This window comes from Sesamum indicum, linkage group LG2, assembly GCF_026168435.1.
Source record: "Sesamum indicum cultivar Baizhima isolate 11 linkage group LG2, ASM2616843v1, whole genome shotgun sequence".
NCBI classification, from domain to species: domain Eukaryota; kingdom Viridiplantae; phylum Streptophyta; class Magnoliopsida; order Lamiales; family Pedaliaceae; genus Sesamum; species Sesamum indicum.
In genome coordinates, this window is record NC_142658.1 from 21,142,390 (window position 1) to 21,159,315 (window position 16,926).

At 37.4% G+C, this 16,926-nt stretch overlaps 3 protein-coding genes across 5 annotated transcripts; 1 reads left to right on the top strand and 2 right to left on the bottom strand.

The window, feature by feature from the left end:
- Positions 1 to 27: 27 nt before the first annotated feature.
- Positions 28 to 3,115, top strand: LOC105156424 (P-loop containing nucleoside triphosphate hydrolases superfamily protein). Of its 2 annotated transcripts, XM_011072543.3 has the most exons (7): positions 28 to 339; positions 736 to 879; positions 966 to 1,040; positions 1,154 to 1,347; positions 1,429 to 1,600; positions 1,680 to 2,093; positions 2,633 to 3,115. In XM_011072543.3, exons 1-7 carry the CDS (start codon positions 82 to 84, stop codon positions 2,762 to 2,764), a joined length of 1,389 nt encoding a protein of 462 aa, XP_011070845.1. In that variant the 5' UTR covers positions 28 to 81; the 3' UTR covers positions 2,765 to 3,115. The 2 variants fall into 2 exon arrangements, with proteins under 2 accessions (XP_011070845.1, XP_011070846.2); XM_011072544.3 differs by lacking the exon at positions 28 to 339 and having other exon boundaries at positions 347 to 879; positions 2,616 to 3,115.
- Positions 3,116 to 4,124: 1,009 nt separating this feature from the next.
- Positions 4,125 to 8,950, bottom strand: LOC105156425 (SLH domain protein). Of its 2 annotated transcripts, XM_011072545.3 has the most exons (11): positions 8,420 to 8,950; positions 8,237 to 8,323; positions 7,899 to 8,072; positions 7,438 to 7,544; positions 6,831 to 6,919; positions 6,623 to 6,726; positions 6,436 to 6,541; positions 6,234 to 6,309; positions 6,004 to 6,118; positions 5,061 to 5,592; positions 4,125 to 4,570 (listed from the first exon to the last, which is right to left on the bottom strand). In XM_011072545.3, the coding sequence occupies exons 1-11, from the start codon at positions 8,682 to 8,684 to the stop codon at positions 4,483 to 4,485; spliced, it is 1,743 nt and encodes a 580-aa protein (XP_011070847.1). In that variant the 5' UTR covers positions 8,685 to 8,950; the 3' UTR covers positions 4,125 to 4,482. The 2 variants fall into 2 exon arrangements, with proteins under 2 accessions (XP_011070847.1, XP_088734125.1); XM_088877999.1 differs by lacking the exon at positions 8,237 to 8,323.
- A 2,262-nt stretch (positions 8,951 to 11,212) lies between these two features.
- On the bottom strand, positions 11,213 to 16,198 carry LOC105156427 (protein decapping 5). The gene is made up of 8 exons (XM_011072547.3): positions 15,777 to 16,198; positions 14,541 to 14,641; positions 14,215 to 14,286; positions 13,188 to 14,138; positions 12,449 to 12,511; positions 11,980 to 12,180; positions 11,785 to 11,895; positions 11,213 to 11,712 (listed from the first exon to the last, which is right to left on the bottom strand). The coding sequence occupies exons 1-8, from the start codon at positions 15,946 to 15,948 to the stop codon at positions 11,551 to 11,553; spliced, it is 1,833 nt and encodes a 610-aa protein (XP_011070849.2). The 5' UTR covers positions 15,949 to 16,198; the 3' UTR covers positions 11,213 to 11,550.
- Between the last annotated feature and the right edge of the window lie 728 nt (positions 16,199 to 16,926).

A 16,926-nucleotide genomic window follows, 5' to 3' on the forward strand; every position in this document is an offset into this window, starting at 1 on the left:
CCTTAAACTTGGATCACATCGCCAATTACATCCCCCACAACAATTCCACTCTTCTCTCTCCACGCCATTGATCAATCATCAATGCCGTTCTGCTCTTCACTCCTCCTCGGGCAATCAGGTTTTTGCCCTCCCGATTTCCCAGATTTGTACTGTTCTTCACCTGTGAGAACGTCACACAGAAGGAGAAGAAAAGCAAAGAGATATGGGGCTTTGCGTTTGACCCTTGCCGCTGCCAATGCCGCAAAAAATGATGCTGGTAATAGTAAGTCGGCAAAGCTTATTACTTTCTTGGGTAAAGGCGGCTCTGGTAAAACAACTGCTGCCATTTTTGCAGCTCAGGTATGCATATAAGCACACACCCAGAAACGTGTGTACGTGTTTGTGTGTGTTATCTATGAATCTTGGTTATTTAGGCTGCTGGGTGAAATGGGTAGTGGTTTATTTGTCTTTTGCCAATTCTGCTCATCTATTTATCTATTGATTACTTGTTTATTATTTTTTGTTTTTCGGGTCTGTGATTCTTTTTTTTTTTTTTTTGTGTGTGTGGGGGGGTGTGGCGGGGGCTATTGGTATTGGATCGTTACTTTTTCCATTTCTTCTGTTCCTTTATTTTCATCAGCGATAGGTTGCTTGTGGGGAATGATACATAATTTTACTGACTATGCGATTTTTTCTTGTTTCTGCGTACTAAAGATATCGGTAAAACTATATTTTGTGCTCACTGTCTGTGTCCAGCATTATGCTATGTCAGGTCTGAAGACATGTCTAGTGATACAGTCTCAAGATCCTACTGCTGAATATCTTCTTAACTGTAAGATTGGACCATCTCTTACTGAATGCACTGACAATCTGTCAGCTCTTAGGCTTGAAACTACAAAGGTACATTTTACATTTTTTTCGTTTGAGCTCAAGGTATCCCCTTGAGTTGATTTGGTCTTCTAATGAGCATTGTTTATCAAATGCAGATGATGCTGGAACCCCTTAAGCGACTGAAGCAGGCAGATGGTCGTCTGAATATGACACAAGGTGTTCTTGAAGGGGTAGGTACGTAACAGCATTTCATAGTCACCTGAGTATTATGTGACGTAAATCGCCATTGTCATCAAAGTTAACTGAGTAGATGGTTCATGCATCTCTCTACATAATGTTGTAGGTGGTGGGTGAAGAGCTTGGTGTACTTCCTGGTATGGATTCCATATTTTCTGCATTGGAACTCGAACGGCTTGTAGGATTCTTTGGGAATGTGGTTTCTAGGAATAGTGAGATAGGCAAATTTGATGTAGTCATATATGATGGTATAAGCACTGAAGAAACAATCCGGATGATTGGTGCTACCAGTAAAGCGAGGTTAGTGAACTGATTGCCTTTCTCTCTATTCTAATTGTTTCCCATCATATGGTTACAATTTGTTATTTGTCTACTGCATAGATTATACTTGAAATATTTGAGGAGTCTAGCTGAAAAGACTGATCTAGGGAGGGTAGCAGGTCCATCTCTCTTGAGACTTGCGGATGATGCCCTGAGTTTGACTGGCAGAAGTACAAGTCTGAATGGAAGAATGAGTTCGGAGATATGGGATTATCTAGAGCAAACATTGGAGGTACATGTTGTCCGCAGCTATAGCTTTTTGGGCACTAGAGCAATTTCCTAATACTAGTTTCTGTATATTTGTTCTACAGAAAGGATCTTGTGTCTTTGCAGAACCTCATAAATTTGGCTGCTATCTTGTGATGAATCCAACCAATCCTTTATCTCTAAATTGTGCATTACGTCACTGGGGTTGTGCCATTCAAGCAGGCGCACGAGTATCTGGTGCATTTGTTGTAACGCCACCAAATTCTCCTATTACATTTTCTGAGACTGTTGAGATCAACTTCTCACCCTTGCCTTTTGCTTTCATTCCACATCTCGAATTTGGTATCCATCTGCACTGGAAAGAGATCATGATGAGCAATCAAAGCAAAGATGCTCGAGCTCTACTTTCAGAAACTACCAATAAGAGCCTCCTGTCTTCAGTACAGTTTGATCCATCAAATAAATCTGTGAAGCTATTCATGCCAGGTTTTGACAAGTCAGAAATCAAGCTGTACCAAGTATGTTCAATTTTTTTAATTTTTGTCGTCACTAATATGGCTTTATCTGCATAGCCTTTTTTAGCGAGTATCTTCATGATGGGAAGATGAGACTTATCATGAAAATTAAGTTATTGATAAAATGATGCTTTCTCAATCTCGTCAGCCCTTGCTTGGGGTTCAATACAAGGGAAAGGGAGAAAAGATGGATTAACATCTTCATAGTCAAAGCTCACATTTAATTAAGCCAATTCACATGGTTCTGGTTGAAGATAGAGAAAAAATGTCAAAGGATGGACTATGGAGAATAGCATGACATTAGGAGAAGATAATATTAGGCACTTGTGTAAGAAGTTATGCATGTCCCATATAACAAAACAAAACAATAACAGTTTTAAGATCAATATCATCTACAAAGACTTCAAACATGTATTTATGATGCAGCAGGCAGAAATTAACTCGATCGATGATTGTATGTTTTTTCTATGATTAAGTTGTCCATCTCCATTGTTGGACCAAATCATAAAATAATGTTCGACTTAGTTTTTTAAACATTGCAGTTTAGAGGTGGATCAGAGTTGCTGGTGGAAGCAGGTGATCAGAGGCGTGTAATATGTCTTCCTCCTCAAATTCAGGGCAAGGTAGCCGGTGCCAAATTTGTAGATAGAAGTCTTGTGATCACGATACGATAGTGGACATGCTTTCTGCATGAAAGAATAATGGAGGTCATTCTTTGCTCTGACATTCATTCAAGCACGTATAACCAATGCATTGTCTTTACCCCCAAGTAATTGTCATATAAACCTGTCCCCCCTGCTTGGATTTCTCCTGGAAACTACAATTGGGTGTATCATAGAGAAAATAGGATGGTTGAAATTCATAGATCAAGACAAAAGAGAGATTACATTTAACTCCTTGGCGGAATTCATGTTGTAAATTTTTAGCTCGATTCGACTCAGTGTATCTTTGCCTTAGTGGAATAGATGGGAAGCTTGAGGACTATTCTTTCAGAAAAAATCCTCTGTTCCCTGCAGTTGTTATAACTGAATTCAGTGCTACAATTGTGAAGATGGGAAGCTTGCTGCTTTGAAGAGAGTAAACAAGAATCACGTGTCTTCCGGAGAACTGGAGAAATCCCTGGTTGGCTTGTATCTTACATGCACGAACGAATTTGACAAAAACTAGATAATGAATCTGCTTAAAATACACCCAGAAACTACCCATAAGTATTCACAGGGTGCGAATCTGATTAACATGCCAAAAACCAGACTTTTATTCTTCTTGCTGACATATAATCTTTTAATAACGGCTTCTCTAGGTCATTTCTTGTTTTGTAATCTTGGTTTTGACCCTCTGATTTCGGCCCTTTTAATTCTTTCTGAGTTTTGGTGTAAGTGTGTTTCTATATACTTGAATGAAATGTTGATTCTATGAGCTCCAATATACACCCTGTTCCTACCTATGTTCGCCGATAACGATGAAATGTACAAACTAGAAGTGGGATTTAATACAAACTGAGGAAAATCCATCATACATTTATTATTTCTTCTCTTCCACACAGACACTGTATCAATACCTCCGGCAAACTGTGCCAAACAACATTTCTAGTCATGATTTACATGTATATTCAATGAATACGTTCACAAGAAAGTGCACTTCACACCATTAAGGTTTTTTCAATGAATGCGAATTATAGTGATGAAATATTGTATATGCGAACAGAGAATCATTTCCATGCAAACAATAACTTTCATGAAATTGAAAGTTAAGGATTTTCTCTTACATGGGAATTGACAGTCGTATACGCATTCATATTGATGAAATGGAAACAGTTAACAATATTAATCGCGTCTTCAATTTCCTATTTGAAGATCGTTAAGGTATGGTTTATATTATTTTTCAATTCTAAGCCTTTTCTTGTATTCACACCTTTTCCCCAGCAAATCAAATTTAGCATCAATATGCTGTTAAGTACCATCCTTGCTTCCCTTAAGGAACAAAAGAGAAAGATCAAAAGATCCAGATACATAATTCTTCCAGCAAATCCAGAGCTCAGACGGTAATATCTGGAGCATGCTCCAGATGAATTGGCAATGCAGTATCAATCTTCGTACAAGAAGGTTGAATTTAACTTTGTTGGGTTAACCAAATGACAAAATGCATCTTATTGGCTGTTTCATTGAGAAGCAGATTTATACATTGCCCTACCCAGAAAAGTAAACACAACAATCATCAAGTCCAGTCCTCCATTTTCCACACATCCTACAGCCTAGAGAATGCCTGCCTTCATGAAGTTCAGCAAGGATCCTTATGGTCCATAGAATGCAGTACCCAGAGTTTTTAACATGGCCCCTAAGCAGTAGCTCTTTGGCAATTAGTCCAGCATCTTCATGATCAGAAGATCCTCTGCTCAACTGTCCCATTTCCATCTCCGGCCAGCCTCCTCAAGGACCTTTGCACGAGCTTGGCTTTTTCTTGCCTCGTCCTCAACCCAGGATCTGCACCAACAGATTGTCTTAGTCAATCAAAAGGTTGATTATTAGAGAAGCATTTGTTTGACCTATTACATAGCCCATCTACCTCCAAGTTCTACACATTAAGGATCATAAACAAGGTATCCACATTATTTTATAGCCTCTAATCCAGCATATGTTAGTACTGAAATCTGCAGAACTTAAGTCGACAAGAACTACAGACTTCAGGCAGACCTCCCCATGTAACTAATCTTTCACTAAAGGAAAAGAAAAGGGAATAATCAGCCATGCAGATGACAGATGGAATTACTGAGAAAAGAATGCCTGCATACGAGCTAAAAACATTTTGCGTCATTTTTCATCACTGGAAGCGCATAAATGGGGAACATCCCAACCTCATTGGTTTATCTTATACCATAGCCATTGGTATAAATAGCCCCATACTATTGTTTCTATCAAAAGAAAATAGGCAAACAAAAACCATAATGGTAGAGCAATAGAGCCTGATTATTACCTCAATATTCGCAATGCTTCTACTTCAGCTTCCAATATTGACTTTGTATCAAGCAATCTTTCAAAATTCACCTGTAAATTATGTTGTATATCCTGTATGCCACGCTGCTCCTCAACAATCTTAGCCCTCTCACACGAAAGTTTTTCTGTCATATCCGTGACTTCTGCTTTTAAACTAGAAAGTAACTGTTCCTGACAATCCAAAGCTGCCTTCTGCTTCACCAATTCAGCTAAAGCTGTCTCTTGAAAGTTCTTCTCCTGTTCCAAAGCAGTAATGGCTGCACGGTAATCCATTTCCACTTCCAAGCCACGACTTCTTTCTTCTCCAATCTTTCTTTCCCAGTACTGCTTTATGTCGCCTCTCGAAAGAAGCTCAGACATCACTTCTTGCAATTCAATTTGTCTTAAAACATTTTCAGCTTCCAGTCTTGATATCTCTGCCTGTATGATTTCTTTCATTCTTCCGCTAGTTAGTGCCACTGCAGCCTGAGCTTTTGTGCATGGTTTAGTAGGTTGCAATCGCTTGCTCTGTCCTGTGAGAAAATGTAGTCCAGTCATATCAAATCCGTCTATACATAATAAATATACACTAAACAATATCAACCATTAACCTTAATGATTTTCAAGTGAGTAGAGCCATTTCTTATGCTAAAGAACCTATATAATTGACCAACACAATGTGATAATTATACCTTTAAGTGGACTGTATCTGGTCAACTTACAAGGCAAACTATATATGGCCAGTAATAACTGCTATAACCAACATCTTTAATCAAGGACGTCGATTATGTGATTTGACCTTCATGGTCATAATTGCCTTTTTTCTTAAGAGCTCTGTCTCACGCATGTTAGCATATGCATGTGGTATGAAAGCCGAGAAGGGAATAGGAGGACAAGGAAGGATTGAGGAGGGAAAGAAAGAAGTAAAGGAGAATAGAGATAACCAAAAACTCCTCTGACTATGCTCTTTTCATCAGCCAGAATGTCCACAAAAAGCTCCACCAATGCATCTGAAGAGATCTCCTTCACATCTAGAAAACCGATGTTCTTCCTTGACATCTGAACTGCAAGAAAAGTCAGGATTTTAGAGAGACAAAACTACCAAATATGACTTCGTATTAGCATTCATTTATGCGAGAAAACCAAAAGGTAATCAACTAAAAATTATGCCTACCTTTTCATAGATTCCTGGCATGACTTCGTACTCTATTTTTGCTTTCCAGCTAACTAGATCCTGGCGAGATATAAACCTATTACATCAAACAGTACAATATTTGGTCAATATGGAACGCAATTAAGGACTCGGTATTATTCTTGTGTACTTGTTCTGGGAGTGTTGAAGAAGGCAGAAGAGAAAATCTAGAGATTTGAGGTACCTCTCAGGAGAAAAATCCACTGGTCCTTTATCTTCTACATTATTCACATTTGGACCGGAGTTCCCATCTGATAGTTTGCTTCTAACAATACCAGCCTCAGCTAGAGCTAAATAGAGGGTTAGACATTCAAAACATTTTCCTTACCAAGAACTTTAACAAAATAATCAGGTTATGAACCTAAACTTACATTGAATAAATTCAAAATCAGGGTCTTCAACTCCTACATCATCAAAGGCAGTAATTCTAGATCCAGAAAGTGCTGCTGAGGAATTTATGCGATGCTTCCTACTTCTGAGAACAAAATTGGGCACAAGGAATGAGGATCAGCTAATAGCACCCAGATTAAGTGTACAAAGACAAGTGAAAATGAGATAAAGATATTAATCCACAACTACCTCTCCAGTTGTGAATTTGATCGCACTAACCACCGTGCATATTCCCGTCTTGTGCAGAGTTCATCTGCTCTGGCATCATCTTCAATAATCTGTACACCTTGATCGCAATAGTAAGTAGCACATGAAGAACTGAGAAGCTTATATTGAGAATAACTATGTTATCATAAAAGCAAGAACCATTTGAAGCAATCAACAAACATAAACTGGATACTTGAGATTGCTACTGAAAAAGCCATAAAAAGGGAAACAATTATTTAACTTTTTATCCCAGAAAAAATTATGTTATGCTGCTCATAGAGAGGGCGTTGAAAGGTCTGAGGTGATAACCATACAGATCTATCTTGCACTTACCAAGTTTCTTTGCAATTAGACAAATTTAAATGTGGGGAACTGAGATAAATAGGCAGCACTGCTTGTCATCTTGTTTATGAGATATTGTATGATTGTATCTCTGAGATAAAAGAAGATATAAATGTCTGGAAAAACGAGAGTCGTTTTGAGATGTATTTGGATGTGAGATGAATGTATACAATTAAAGTTGATGTGATATGTAAAAAGTATAGATATGAGATATCGCATCATAATGTGAGATATACTGAAGACATACCTTGAGTTTCTTTAGTACCAAGAGAGCTTCTTGTTGAACAGAATCCACAGCAAATGGAACTATAATACGCTCAAGCTTTCGTTCTTTCATGGTATTAAAGCTTGTCTCTTAAAGCAGTAAAGAACAGATTATTAGATGAGGAAATGTAATACAAAGATGGAATCACATCCAAAGAAAGACCAGTTTATCACCTAAGGATCAATAGAAAAGTCTAATAATTTTATTGCAATGATGAAAATTGGATATACTAAATATTATAATTTTCATTTCTTCATTCTTGTTTGTAGCTTGTACAGACAGGTTAGTTCATCCAAGCATTCACTCTGCGAAAATCCTTGCTGTTCCAGAACTTAAACTTAATTTTCCCAGAGTGCATACACCTTAGTAGAGCAGCTACACGTAGTTCAAAGTAAAGCAAACAGAGTTCAGAAATGAACTTTGAAATATCTATGTAAAACCACCTGTTTGCCCAAATGCATCCAAGACATCGCTCGAATTTTCCTCTGGCACCTGAGCAACTTTCAATGATGCATTATCACTAACTTCTTCACTTTTATTCTCATCCTTATCAGTGAATGAAGGCACCGAAAATCCACGTAAAGCATTAAACCGACTCCTGAGTTGAAGCCCACCACCTAATGGAATAAATCAAATTATCAAACCAATCATTCAAACCAGTTAACGAGAACACTGGATCACATTACTGAACTCAATTAGCAAGAAACCAGCTAAATTAACTCCATGAGAAAATTAATCTAATAATACCAATAAAATGGAAATTAGTGAAAATAATTTCAACCTTTACTCGAGAGTGAAAAATAGGCAAGGAACCCAAGAACAGCAGCAACTGAAGCTCCAATACCAATTACCGCAAATTTATGCAGGCCTACAAAACCCATTTCATCACTACCCCTAATTTTTCCGAATACTACAAAAAAACTTAAACTCAAGATTCAAAAAAGCGCGAAGATCAAACATTCACCCTTCTTTTTAACAGGTCTCGGAGCAGATTCCTCCGCAATGGCCCAACCATTGTAGTCATCAGAGGCAACTTTGTCCCAAGAAGTCCACGAAAATTCAAGACTCGAATTCTTCTCAGCAATTGAAGCTGACAGCAAAAAGCGGTTAGGGTTTCTTGGCCTGATGTATAATGGGTTGCTTGAAAAACTGAGATTGAAACGTTGGTGTAACAAAAACGGGATCTTTGATGGGAGGCAGAGTGAAAAGGATGACATTGAAGAGCACATCTACTAGGGTTCTTTCTTCCTGTCCAACTCCGGACTTTTTCTCGACTCTTTTTATGCAGCAGAGGTAATTAGGATTTGTCAACTAGAGCTGTTGGGATTAAACATAGGAAAATAAGAAAGCATTGGATGGAGCACAGAAGAATGAATACGAATCATAGGCTTGAGGTGGAAGGGTTAGACTTCAACCTCCTCACAGAACCAACAACCCATTACAGAGTTTTGCATTCTCTTCAATTCTCACTCTTTCTATTTCTTGGGATTTATTTGTCCCCAATAATATATTTAATTATTATTATTATTATTTGAAGTGACAACCCGTACGTCTGCTAGGGAAGATTACATTAAGATCTATATACGATGTTGTTTGTAATTCCGTCAGGTGTTTCATTAGTGTTTCGTTGTAATTTCATCACTAGAAATAAAAGATGTTAAACTTTATGAGCTGCTCAGATCTCTTGTTTGTAATTAATATAATATTTACTTATCAATACATGTTGAAACACACGAATCAAAATATAAATTTAATTTCACCCAAAGTATAAATTTAATTTGAGCCTATGTATGATAATATTTCGTCAATGGTAGTATTATAAGCAGTAGCTTTTTTAAATCTATCTAATGAGTTGGCTATTGAAAATTCTGTCTGAATGTTAAATTTTAATTTGAAGATATAAACAAAGAAAATAAAGGACATATACGTACTGTTTGTATTTGTATATTGAGTGTTTTGTTTTGATATTTTGAAAATAGAGAGAAAAAAATAAAAATATAAAACACCTTTTAAAGATAAATGGTACGCTTGAATTTGTGTTTTCAAATAATTTAAAATATTTTAAAATAAATTATATAGATTTAATGTTGTGATTTAGAAGAATGAAATCAGAGATAGTTAGCTTACTCAAAAGAAGTGGCTTACTATAAACGCCAAAAAGGGAGCGAAGTACACTTTGGCATGCATCCAAAGCTAGAACCAGCAACATTGATTATCTAAGAATGCAAAATCAAGGATCAAAGCTGCAAAAATTCAAATAAGTGATACATGTATACCAACAATCAAGAACTAAATTCATTTAATACAACATTTTAGTTACACGTTCATATCAAAAAATCAATACTAGCAAGAAAAAAACCAGCATTACCATTTGAAGAATCTCTCGAGGTTTCATTTTTATCAGCCAGATTTAATTTTTATTAAATTTCATTTTCAACAATAATTGACGCTGATAACTTCTTCAAACTAATAGTGATAGTAATTTAATTTCAAATGGGTAGCACAAATCGAACTTAAAAACAACGGCTGTTTACTTATGATGCGGGCCAACCAAATACGAACAAGCCGGTGCCACACACAAGATGCATAATGTGGAGTTCGGACTGCCAGTGAAGGTCTTAGTTAGCTGAATAGGATACAACACTGTTTATGATGTCTGAATGTTGTTAGCCGAAGTTATTCTTCAAGTATGATGCATTGTAATTCATCATAACCAGTTAAGTCTTCTTAGGCACCAAATCAGACTATTCAAGCGGCCGGACTGGCTGAACCTGTTTAGGCACCAAATCCTGGCATCATCGTCCATCTTATTGCTCACATTCAATTACAAATGAATGGCAAATTTCAGAGCATGACGGTGCAGATCGTATGAAGTTCAATATCTTTGACGATGGTGTTTGAAGCAAGAACAAAGGATCAGATCTAGTTCAATACCATGGTTGGGATGCATAGAGATGAGCTCAGCTCCACCACCATGACTGAAAGAACTTGACACCTGACTCCTGAGAAAGGGGTGAAGAGATCATTGAAGAAGAAAGCATTGAATTCAAGCAACGTACAAACGGCCTTCTCTTTCTGGATAACTTGGCTTTTGCTACAAATAGGTCAAAATGACTCTTTTTCAGGCAGGCTGATCATTGTGGGCAGTAAATAATCAACAACCTCCCAATCTAAAACACAATGACACTATAATCTTTAGTTCGACAGGTGAAACCAATTCTTCTGAATGCTGCTAATTTGCAGACTGCAAACAGCCTAAGATACTTGTAGCTCAACTACCCAACTCAAAAGTTAACATAGCAGGACTTTCAGAAGACCAGCAAGTGAATTCAAACTATGCAGCTATATTTGGCCATCAGATGGTCAATCCCAACAACTGAAGTAAATCCTCAGAACTACCAAGTTCCTGAATGCAGCTTCTCTTTACAAAACCATTTGTCTCTGCATGTGTGTATATATAGACTAATGTGCAATTTATCACTAAACCATATGGACGAAGCTAACTTTTTCCAGCAGCATGTGCGATTCCCGGAAGTGTTTCTCAGCAGCCTGCATGAATAATTCAGGAGAGAATCGACAAGCTTCCTTTGATTTCAAAGAGCTAAACGCTTATCTCATGAACATTCCCACAGATGATTGTCTCAAATACATTTGGAAGCACATGCCAAAAACAAATAAGCCATATTCTACTAGAGGGAGATTGCAGAGGGAGAAGCTGGTAACTCTTAATAAGTCACTTTCTAAGAATATCAACATCTACGAGAAATCATGTTTTATATTCTACCATTACCTTTCCATGTAAGGCTGTCTTAACATAAACACAAATGATAGAAATATTTGCCAGGATCTCCAAGGAGTGACTCGGGAGATTTTACTACAAACCTCAAGCAGATTTTAAAGGCTAAAAGAAAAAGAGGTAGACAGAGGGAGAAAACAGAAGATTCTAAATCCATATCCTAATTTTATTAGGTAAACTACTAGAACAAAATGCACAGAAATTACAAGCAAGTCCTAAATCAATTCCTGTCCGAGAGGACAAGATTGGCATTAGCTTTTCTTAAAACTCTTAATTGCACTGACATATGCTCCTTTGCCCTAGGAAGCACGGTTCTGCGTACCTCGACCACGGCCCCTACCCACATAGCTATTATATCCACCATAGCCTCTTCCATGGTAAGAGCCACGGAACCGACCACCAACACGTCCAGGGCCACGACCGCCACGACCACCCCGATACCTTGAAAATTCTCCAAATGTCTGCATTGATGATATTAATCAGCCACTCGTAAGAGCTAATATCATGGAGATCAGCAGCAAAATGGGGCATACCTCAGTATCTAATTTCATTTGCTCTGAATACCTAGTCCTCCCGTTATTCGGGTCATTGTCCAGGGCATTGCAAGATAGAGAATCGAAAAAATCATCCTTATTATAAACAGACTGCAAAGGAAGATACATAGTCAAACATGAATATAAACTCTCCCCAAAGCTGTCAATCATGCAAGACAACAACCAAACAATTACCTTGACCTCAATCTTTGGCAATTCAGCAACATCCTCATCCTGTGAATCATCTTCACCAATGTCACTTCCATTTCCTTCTTTATCCTTTGATTGTGATTTATTGCTTTTTCCCAGATGACCCCATACTTCATCTTTTTTGAATTTCTCATTCATTGCCGTAAAATCAAAATCTTCAGTGAATTTCGTCACTGGGCGTGAAATCTGCAAGGCAAAAGAATAATCATTATTTTGCATTGCATGGACTAATATTTAAAACTAGACTACCTGAGAGAGAGTTGACCAAATGCAACAGAAAAGGCATGTTGCAATTCTAAGAAGCAATTAGAATTAACAAGTAAATCACACAAATAAATTACATGAAAGTAGAAACACATGAAAGAATTAATAAAAGGAATTTCAAGTGTTAAAGGAGGATATATATTAATAATAATCATGAAAACTCATAAATGCAAATACAAAAACTTCTTACCCCTGATCCTCTTCCACCTCGCCCTCGGTAATTATTACGCATGTGATAAGCACTTCCATTTGGCTAAAAGAACAAGAGGAAGTAGCATATTAGCTCCTAACCGCAATTTATTATAATATTGTCCACAAGCCATGTTCACAACAAACTTTAACTGGATGGCATCAATATTCATTTGTAAGATTAAAATGTAAAGAATACAATTCTGCGCAAAATAGTGGAGAACTCTAAGGAGACAGGAATCTGATGCATCAGAGCTTTCATGCACCCATCTTTTCCACCCACCAAATTCCGTATTAACCAACCACAACCTCAATTTTTTCTGGTTCACATAATTAATAATCCTGGGGTATGTTCAGTTTATTCAGGTACATTAAGTAGTAGCTTCAAATAGCTGAAGGCATAATCTAAGTTTCTCCTATTACATGTGTTAGTGATTCCACATTCTTTCAAAAAAAAAAATTCCTCATGAAGAAATCAACTTGATAGCATTAACAATAAACTCAGAAAACAATCATGTGCCAAGTCTCAAAATGTTTCAGTTTCTCGAAAATTCTGCTAATAAGAAGGCAGCATTTAGCCTCATGAAACTCATATAACCCCAATTGAATGGTCAAAATTCTAGCTGAGACCCGTAAAGAACACTAATTTTATAAGGCACTCAGATATCAAATTTTAGTACTCATAAAATAGTGGAACAAATGGATCATTGTACGTGTGCATATAAAGAAATGAAGAAAACCTTTTGAGCTCGAGAATTTGGTGGCAAAGGCAATATTGGTGGTTGAGCTTCTGTTACTACCGGGACTGTAGGTTCTGCTGACGGCTTCGAAGACACTTGTACAACCTCCACATCCTTCTGCACTGTTTGTAAAGGCTGAGGTGCAGAGGCAGTAGCTGGTCCAGAATGCAGGAGCTGTCCTGGCGTTATAAGCAAAGGTGTAGGTGATTCTGTAAGAACTGAACCAGATGCCACAGCAACAGATGTTCCAGACTGAGATATGGCCTGCTGGGGCAAAGCTGTTGGGCCAGCTATTGGAACAGGTTTGCTAACTGCTAAAGGTACTCCTGCATTATCAGGAACTGAAGTAGGAAGATGAGCCAGAGATGGCAAGCCAGGACCCGGAGACGATGTAGAGGTAGCGGTAATAGGAGCTTTGTTTGCCAGAGGATTGGTCATTGTTTCAGACGATAGCGACACAGGTTGCAGAGGTGGCATATTCAAAGATAAAGTTGAAGCAGGTAAAGAAGTAGATGTTAAACTAGAAGAACCTGTGCTGCTGGGAACCAAGGAAGAATGATAATCTGGTAAATTAGCAGTTGGCAAGCTAGATCCTGCTGGTGGCAGAGATGAATTGAAACCAGAAAATTGCATCTGTTGCATCGAAGGAAGAAGAGACAGGCCAGGAGGTGGCCGAAGCAAGGACTGCTGCGGCAGTTGAGGCAGCCCATTAGGTGTTCCATAGAACCCCTGCCAATACATTGGCATAGCTAACCCACTGCCATTAGCGTTGGGTGGAGACGGGCCCCAAGAGTTCAAGTTTCCTCCTGGTTGATATAAAGGCAAACCACTTTGGAAAGTTGACCCAGGGAGCCCCATCTGTGCAGAATGGGAACCATGATCTGCCAAAGATCCGCTAGGAGCTGTAGGCAAGCTTGTAGGAGGTGGTGGGGTTGGACGAGGATAGTGAGACTGCACCAGAACATAGATGGTTTAGCATCTCATTTCTCCTGCATCACATTACTAATATAGTTGTGACATTTCTTGCCTGAATAATTGCGGGATCACTGTTAATTGGCGGAGTAGTTTGAACTGGTGGAGAAGCTTTGACCTGTAAATCCTGTGGAAAGAGAAAATGTACTTGAAACCAAAGCTAACTAAAACATGGAGGAAAAAAGATCCATTCCAAATATAAATCCTAAGAGAAATCAACTGCCAATGAGAAGGCAATACGCATCTAGCATCTCCATAAAGGAGTGGAACTGTGATCAAAGTGTATGCAGAAGTCTGAGACTGCAACCTCTGTCAGTGCTATGCACAGCGCACACATTATAATTCAAGACAAACAAAAAAGCATTCGCTTCCAATATGTACCTTGATATCACTTCCTCTAAATAGAATGTATTCATAAATTTTGTCACTTGGAGGGACTTGTGGACCATCTTTTTTCCGTCCTTCTGTACCGAATGATCTCACTGCCATTGGATATTTTGAGCACCAACAATTAGTTTGCAGCCATGGTTTACGATAGATAATAAAGACATAATAATATCTGATTAGCTCAAAATCCAAGAACATGGTTTCTGAATCTGTTAGAAGTCATTGGATTGAACTCTGAATCTGTTAGACATAATCAGTTGGATTGAACTCTGAATCTGTTAGACATAATCAGTTGGATTGAACTTTGTGGATTATCTGAACTACAACTCATGAAACGGGAATTAAGAGACACGTGCAGATGTAAACTATCAATGCATTAGCAAGAAATTAGGGGCAATTCTTTTAGGGAAGGAAGCATATAAGGCCCGAATTTTCGAGAAAAGTTACTCATTCATACACAGTCATGTCAATAATTAGAGCTTAAAAATCAAAACTATCTAGTACACCCACACCTGCTGGACCATATGCTGGTTCTATTTAACTGCTCTTAGATCAACAACATATGTTTGGAGCATTGTGCAACCAACCTAGCCATATACCTCAACACACTACATCATAAGGAATTCCCAGTTCGAGTAATTAATACACACAAACACACACCTAGATATATATCGCCTAGTATCCTATGCCATATACATCTAAATGATTTTCTGATAAATAAAATATGAAGTAGAAGCCGTTTCTGAAAGAGACTTAATAACAGAAGAGTAATTAGCCCAAGAGAATGCGTCAAAGAGAACATAATTTATTCTCATACTGAAAACACAGCATGTCAAAAAGCTACAACAATAGAAACAGATAAAAAAATCTGATCTTTTACCAACATTTCACTTATAATAAGAAAATCCAAAGAAAACATTCCTAAATAAACAACAAAACCGCCCAAAAACGTGATGGTCGAGCCCTCCCGAGAGGAAAAACATGATTATAACTTAACTGAAATAAAACGTAACAAGAATACTATTTGTAGCACAGACAACCATCAAAAGAAACATCCATAGAACCTAAAAAAACGCAAGCTACGGAGAAATAATAACAAAAACCAAAGAAATACAAAATTTCAAAAAAAAAAAAAAAAAGAACAACCACCTCCTACCCAATAAATTGAAGAAAATAGATCAAAAATCACCACGAAAAAAGTAAAAGCCCATCTTTCCTCATTATCCTCACCGTTGCGTAAGCCGATGCTAGACTCTTCGGTGTTGATGTTGTAGAGTATGCCCTCGTACCTGATCTCACTCTTCGAAGTCAAGCTTATCAAGCTGCCGATGTAGGAGTCCGCAGATGCACCTGCACCACCAGATCTACTGCTCGCCGCGGCCGTTGAACTCTCCGCCGCCATCTTCTTGTACTCCTAAACTGCTTTTGTTCCGTTTATGCTTTGAAAATAACAAAGATAAATCTCACACACATACACTCGGATGTAGAGAAAAGAGGAAATCAGAGGACTCCACAGTCCGTGAGACGCAGAATTTGACCCTCGTTTGAAGTGATGGTGTGGGTAACGGGCCGAGATAGGGTTTTCGATTTTCTTTTCCTTTCCTTTTCCTTTTCCCTTTTTCTCTTTTTTTTCCCCCTAGCGACGAAACTTTGTTGCTTCTCTCTCTCTCTCTCGCTCTTTTTTTTTAATTTTTGTCGTGGGGTGGGGGGCTTTTGGTAAATATTTATCTACTATCATTATTCAAGTAAAAATAAGAGGATAATTACGCTCATCCCTTCTGAAATTTGGTATAATTATATTTAAATTTTCTATAATTTGTGAAATTACATTTAACATTCATAAAGTTTGCTTTTATACAAATAAATTTTTTGTTAGTCAAAATTCACTTAATCTGTTGATATTATCAAAAAAATTAAAAAAAAATTGATATTTATTCTCGATTGACTTATTACTAACTTATTACAGGTCAAAAAAATTTTTCAAACTAAGCTACATTTATAATGGTGAAAATGTACCTCCTCACATTCATTAACGCGTGAACATGTATGAGAATAATTTGGTCATAGAAAAAAATTATTTGACTTACTATAAGTCAGTAATAAGTCAAATTGAGATAAATATATTTTTTGTTAATATTAACAGATTAGTTGAATTTCGACTAATATATAGACTTATTTGTTAGACAAAAGCAAATTTCAAAAGTATTAAATTTAATTTTTCAAATCATATGAAATTTACGTATAATTACCAAACTTTAAGGGAGGATAGTTTAATTATCCCTAAAAATAATCGTCGGATGCAATGCTCACAAGCATATATAAAAACTTTATGTGATATGAAAAGGGAAAAAAAATCGTAATATAAATGGATAAAAAAGAA

Excerpts from the sequence above, each read along its gene's own strand:
- LOC105156425 (XM_011072545.3), bottom strand. The coding sequence starts at position 8,684 with ATGTGCTCTTCAATGTCATCCTTTTCACTCTGCCTCCCATCAAAGATC. Across the intron at positions 8,324-8,419 it reads GAGACCTGTTAAAAAGAAGG|GCCTGCATAAATTTGCGGTA; the intron begins GTGAATGTTTGA and ends TGGGTTTTGTAG. Across the intron at positions 5,593-6,003 it reads CATAGTCAGAGGAGTTTTTG|GACAGAGCAAGCGATTGCAA; the intron begins GTTATCTCTATT and ends ATTTTCTCACAG.
- LOC105156427 (XM_011072547.3), bottom strand. The coding sequence starts at position 15,948 with ATGGCGGCGGAGAGTTCAACGGCCGCGGCGAGCAGTAGATCTGGTGGT. Across the intron at positions 14,139-14,214 it reads GTGATCCCGCAATTATTCAG|TCTCACTATCCTCGTCCAAC; the intron begins GCAAGAAATGTC and ends GTTCTGGTGCAG. Across the intron at positions 12,181-12,448 it reads GAGGTGGAAGAGGATCAGGG|ATTTCACGCCCAGTGACGAA; the intron begins GTAAGAAGTTTT and ends TTTGCCTTGCAG.
- LOC105156424 (XM_011072543.3), top strand. The coding sequence starts at position 82 with ATGCCGTTCTGCTCTTCACTCCTCCTCGGGCAATCAGGTTTTTGCCCT. Across the intron at positions 880-965 it reads TTAGGCTTGAAACTACAAAG|ATGATGCTGGAACCCCTTAA; the intron begins GTACATTTTACA and ends TATCAAATGCAG. Across the intron at positions 1,348-1,428 it reads GGTGCTACCAGTAAAGCGAG|ATTATACTTGAAATATTTGA; the intron begins GTTAGTGAACTG and ends TCTACTGCATAG.